The following is a 6,000-nucleotide window of genomic DNA, read 5'->3' as shown; positions in this document are numbered from 1 at the left end:
CTTACACACATCATTAGAAATGGGCTAGTCCAGGTGCGAGAATTAGCCTGTAAGGGCTAGAGTTCATGGGTCAAGCAGTTCTTAAATGAATACAGTTTGTGTGTTGTTATTTTGGGCATGAGCTAGCCAAGCGGCCGGGGTGTTGGGGACGCAGCCCCGCCGCTTCCTATTTCAACAGTTACTACTGCAGGATCTTACTGTGTAACACTGACTGGTGTATAACTCACTATGTAGACCAGCCTAGCCTCAAACTCACCTGCCAATGCCTCCTAAGAGAGTGTGCCACCAGCTGGCAGTGCATACTCCTAACCGAGACACTCTCGGCTCGTCCTTGAAGTACTGTTAGTGCCACCACGCTGCCTCTACCTCTGTTCCTTGGCTTGGAAGATTCCCTGTCTTGAATGCCTGGTGTAGGAGGCCCTTCTGTATTTGTGTTGCTTTCATTGGTTATTAAAGAAGCTGCCTTGGTCTAGTTGATAGGGTAGAACTCAGGTAGGCAGGGAAGACAAAACAGAATTCTGGAGGAAAAAGGCAGTGTGGCGGATGCCATTGTTCTCCTGCCTGAGATGGATGCTGGCTGGTTAGACTCATGCAGGTAAGCAAACAGTCAAAAAGCAATACACATTAATGGAGATGGGTTAAACTAATATGTGAGAGTTAGCCAATAAGAGGTTAAAGATAATGGGCCAGGCAGTGTTTTAATTAATACAGTTTCTATGTGGTTATTTCGGGAGTTAAGCTAGCTGGGTGGCGGGATGCTGCCCACCACTCAACCTACAACAAATGTCCTCTATTTTGCACTCAAAGCGCAGACAGAGTGACCCACTTCTAAGAAGCCAGGCACAGGAAACCACTCAACACCCAGTCCTTGCACCTTGCCCACTTATTTTTATCAAACCCATCACATTATACCACAACCTGTATCTGTGTAGCAACCTGATATCTGATAGTAAGTTAAGTTCCTTTAGTGTGGGAATAATGCCATCTTGGTTGCTTCTGTCTGTCACAGAGGCAGGACTCAACGAATGGCTGTGGACATTAAACACAAGTAGACTAGGCATGGTGAGGTCACATCTATGATCCCAGAATTTGGGAGGCTGAGGCAGGATTGCAGATATGCTGTCTCAGCTATCTCAAAGAAAAAATAAACTGGCCATGGTGACATGACCTATGATCACAATGTTTGGGAGGTAAAAACAGGAAGCTTTGAAGTTCAAGGCTAAACTGGGTGTGCCACACGCCTTTAAGCGCAGCATTTGTAAGGCAGAGGCACCCTGACCTGTCGAGTGAATTCCAGGGCTACAAAGAGAAATCCTGTCTTGAAAAATCAAAAAAAACAACAAGAGAGAGAGAGAGAGAGAGAGAGAGAGAGAGAGAGAGAGAGAGAGAGAGAGAGAGAGAAAGAAATAAAGGAAGGGAGAAGGAAGGAAGAGAGAGAGAAAGGAAGAAGGGGGAGAATGGGGAAAGAAAAGAAAAAGAAGTTCAAGGCTAGCATATACTACATAAATCCTTATTTTGATAAATGGATAGATAGATGATAGGTAGATAGATAGATAGATAGATAGATAGATAGATAGATAGATAGATAGATAGATAAGCAGAAAGATATTCAGGGTCTGGAGAGATGGCTCAGCAGTTAAGAGCACTGACTGCTCTTGCAGAGGACCTAGATTCTGTTCCCAGCACATCACATGGCATGGCAGTTCACAGCTGCCTCTAATTTTATTTCCAGGGGATCAGGTGCCCTCTTCTGGCCTCCATGGGGCACTGCATGCACACAGTATGCACCCATGCAGGCGAATGTCCATCTACATTAAATAGATAGGTAAATCAATCAGAGATGGCTCAGAGGTTAAGAGCATTGCCTGCTCTTCCAAAGGTCCTGAGTTCAATTCCCAGCAACCACATGGTGGCTCACAACCATCTGTAATGAGGTCTGGTGCCCTCTTCTGGCCTGCAGTCATACACACAGACAGAATATTGTATACTAAATAAATAAATATTTAAAAAAAAATAAAATAACAAAAACCTAAATAAATAAGGAAAAAGAGCAATACGGATTCCCTGAGGTTAGTGGGAGGGCTCTTGGTGTTGCTGGTGCAGCCAACACAGCAGCAGGGACTGTTACCTTGGCAAACCTGCTGGATGTCTGCGAGAGCCTGGCAATGTCCTCGAGGTCCAGGTAGCAGATGATCTTCAGTAGTAGTTTGTCCGACAGCCGCTCCAGGTAGTCAAATTTACCTTGGCACAGGTTGAAGACATAGTCTAATACTCTTGCACCAAATACTAAGGCGATTTGTACTGTAAGTCAAACCACAAACCAATGGTTGCCAGTTACCTCATTCAGCCCCGTGAACACCATCAACAATAAGAAAAAAAAAGGTCTGGAAGCCATATGGTGCTGGCACACACCTATAATCCCAGCACTCAGGAGGCAGAGGCCAGCCATGTCTCCAGAGAGAATTCCAGGACAGCCGGGGCTACACAGAGAAAACCAGTCATTCCTATGCTCACCAAGCTGTTTGTGGCACTAAAGGAGTGGATTTTTAGAGATGTTTGTTGTCCTGTTGATGAGATGGCTCTCTGGCGTAGCAAAATGGTAAGTCTGTCATGAATACAAATACGTGAGAACAAAGAGAATGGGGTCTGATGACTAGCAGCATCCCCCTCCAATGGTCAGACTAGAAACATATGGAGGTGGGCACCACAGGTGATGCTCACCCTGGCTAACAGCTAACAGAGAATCAGCTAGAGACAGATGAGGGAGGTCGTCACCCACCACTGAGTGGGTGGAACAGACAAAGAGCATGATCACCTCCCTGGTTGTGCCAGGAGGATATGGATAAAATGTGAAGGTCTGCCAGGTGGTGGTGGCACACACCTTTAAGCACTTGCGAGGCAGAGGCAGATGGATCTCTATGAGCTTTGACGCCAGCCTGGTCCATACAGTAAGACACAGGAAAATCAGGTTTACATAGTGAGAGCCTGTCTCAAAAAGAAAAAAGGAAGGATCTGTGAGACGGCCTGTTGGGTAAAGGCTCTCAAGCCCAACAACCTGAGTCTGATCCCAGGATCCATTTAGTGTAGAAATAGAGAACTAACTCCTATGAGTTATCCTTTGACGTCCACACACATGATTCATGCTGTGGCACACACACACATACTACATTAACATACATAACTAAGATGTTTAAACAATAAGATTGGAAACACCAGGGATGAGAAATAAAAAGGGCTTACAACTGTGTAGCGGCTAGTGCCAGTGTCAGCAGGCTGGCTGACTCCCCCAAACACCCTCTTCCTTAAGAAATATGTATATATTTGCCTTATATTCAAATCTGGCTATTGTCACTATCAAAGACCTGAAAGATGGAGGAGCTGGGGGAGAAAAACAAGCTTTATTGTAAAACTGACAGACCAACTCTTGTGCTTTCCTGTCGCTTTAAGGGACAAGCCACGCCCACTCCCATTACCTCTGATCTGCCGGCCGCCATCTTGCCCCCTTCCTTTTCTGCTTCCTTGGCGTGCGCACGTGTTCTTTCTCCCCTTTTATCTTCTCTCTCTCTCTCTCTCTCTCTCTCTCTCTCTCTCTCTCTCCCTCTCCCTCTCTCCCTCTCTCCCTCTCTCCTGTAATAAATATTTTACCTTTATGCCTATCTTTTGTGTTTATGTGTCTGTTACCCACCGCCACCGCCCATGCGGCGCATGCCCTCCTGCTGGTGGGAAACTGTAGCCACTTGTCACAGGGCGGGCTCCGCCAGCCCACCCGTAGATCATTATAAGAATAACAAATGACGCCGCAACTCGTGGACTTCCACCCCGGCAGGAGTTCCAGCTTTAGGCGCCATCCGGGACTCCAAGCTCCCTCCCGGGGCAGAATCAGGACACAAGGACCTTTTCTACAATGATCCACGTGTTCCATCTGCCTGGACACAGCTCCTCCAAATAACAAATCAACTAATCGTGAGTGTCCCCATCTCGGCCAGCTTAAACCATCTCTTTTAACCCAAGGGATTGACCGTTGAGCTCCTGGCAACCCTTCCTGGTTTCTAGGGATGGGGGAACCTTCAACCACGGGCCTTCAGGGCCTCGGTTGTTCCCTTCGCTGGCATTCAATTCGGCTTGTTTCCTGTGCTAAGCCCGTACTTGGGACAGTGTGGCCTTAGCCAGCCCCTCAGCTCACCTGTGCCTGGAGGCCCGGGGACTCCAGTTCTCCCTCTTTTTCTCTTTTCATTACTTTTCTTCCTTCTTTTTGTCGTAACTGCCACTATGGTGTGGCACGCCGCTACGGTGTGGCCTGACCTTGGCTGAATCCCTCCTGCCCGCCAGGTTATAGCACCCCCTGTGGAATCGGACGCCTTTTCACAGGGCCTGGGTGTTCGTGCCATCTGCATCTCACCTTAATGGTGCCACGGTTTTTAGCCATCCAGACCTATCACTCCAGCCTCATGCTTTAATGCCTTACACTTATCCATCTCTGTCCAAATAAGTGGCCCCATTAAAACTAAACACGGCCGTTTTTCGGTTTCAGCCTTTTGCCCCTCCCCGCTGCGGCTTTTGTTATGGCATGGCGGCTCTCCAACAGAGCAGACTACACACGGCCTGGCTGAAGGCCAGGTCATGTGATCGCACTCTCCCGGATTTACTCACAGTTTCACCCTGCCTTCTTACCCAGTTTTCACTAAAATCCTCTTATTAACTCTGTTACATATGTTTTAAACAATATTGCGCCTCTGATAGGGCCCATCAGAGGCGTCCACGTTGCCCAATTCTTGTTCACTCTTTCTATGTATAATAATTGTTTCTTACATCTCATTTCAGACTACAAAACATGAGTCTCATATTTTAAACTGGTATGTACCTTTAAGTCTCTTAAGCTGTTCTCTACCATTGTCAGTTCTGCCACTAACCTTATATTACAAGCAGGTTTTTGCCCTCTCTCTGCCTTTTTACAAATGTAAATCTTACCTGTTGAGAGCCAGTGCGGTCAAGCTCAGACCCAACTTTCCAAACAAATTCTATACTATAGTTATACCTTGATAAACAGCCCTCAACTACTCAAAGATCTGGAGAATGTGATATTTAAGTATTTAATTATTAAAAACTTTTCACAACAACAGAAAGAGACAGGTTGGCTCCTAACAGCAGTTCTGTTCCTTCCAAAGAAGACAGAAGACAGACACGCGCAGAACAACGTCCTTAGAGCGCTAACCATTGGGAAAACCTGCCTTTCGTCTAAAGTAAAGACCTCTAGACGTGGACAGAATCACTGGAATCGACAGCCTAGCTGCTCAGGTCAAGGTAGGCTCGTCTTCCTACAGATTTCTTAGCCCACAGGGTCTTCTGCAGCCTGGCAGACCCTGCACTAAACAGCAAAGGTCAAGTGCAACCTTCAGCAACCACGGAGGACCCACTAAAGAGTAGCTCTGGGTGCCAACCAAGTAAGTTCTCTGTCATTTTTTAATCAGTAACTCAAGTTAAATCTTATCCTTCTCAAAGATCTCTGACAGTTTGACAGCTGAGAGGTTTTGCAAGGTGACCTCACCAAACAAATTTTAAATCAAATTTATCTCTTATGCCACAGTCATTATATGTCTAAAACTTCTGTTTTCACAAACCCCAAGAGTTCTCGTGAGTTCCAGGGAGCTGAATTAAGAAAGCCATCATCTTAAACAAGTCAGATACCCCCTCAATTCTCTGATCCTAAAAATTTCTTTTCCTTAATTTAACTTTGTTTTTGTTCTGCCAATACCTTAGGAACACCAGACATTTCCATGCCACAGACACTGGTCAGAAGCAAAGAGACCAGCTAGGCCAGGATGTTCCCAGCACACAGCCTTCTTCAGGTCCCCCCCCACCCAAAGACGACACCCACAATCAGCTGGAAGCAGTCTTGAGAGTTCGCCACCCCAGTTCCTTTGGGCTGTGGTATCTGGTCTCCGGCTTTTTATTATAAGGAAGACCTGGGAATGTTGTGCTCTCCTGTCACTTTAAGGGACA

The 6,000-nt window shown here is 46.4% G+C and overlaps 1 protein-coding gene across 6 annotated transcripts in view; it reads right to left on the bottom strand.

The window, feature by feature from the left end:
• Positions 1–6,000, bottom strand: part of Fbxo36 (F-box protein 36) — a 66,194-nt gene that overhangs the window by 9,894 nt on the left and 50,300 nt on the right. For 5 of the 6 annotated variants that reach the window (XM_050154307.1, XM_050154311.1, XM_050154312.1 and 2 more), the window contains exon 3: positions 2,129–2,301. In XM_050154307.1, coding sequence (XP_050010264.1) covers positions 2,129–2,301 — 173 coding nt within the window. The remainder of the gene's footprint in view (positions 1–2,128; positions 2,302–6,000) is intronic. The other variant, XM_050154309.1, reaches the window with a different exon arrangement.

The sequence above is a fragment of the Alexandromys fortis genome, unplaced genomic scaffold (assembly GCF_014885135.2).
Source record: "Alexandromys fortis isolate MF-2015 unplaced genomic scaffold, M_Fortis_MF-2015_v1.1 scaffold_40, whole genome shotgun sequence".
Taxonomy (NCBI): domain Eukaryota; kingdom Metazoa; phylum Chordata; class Mammalia; order Rodentia; family Cricetidae; genus Alexandromys; species Alexandromys fortis.
Note: the sequence above shows the minus strand (reverse complement) of the source record. Positions and strands in the feature narration are given on the sequence as shown.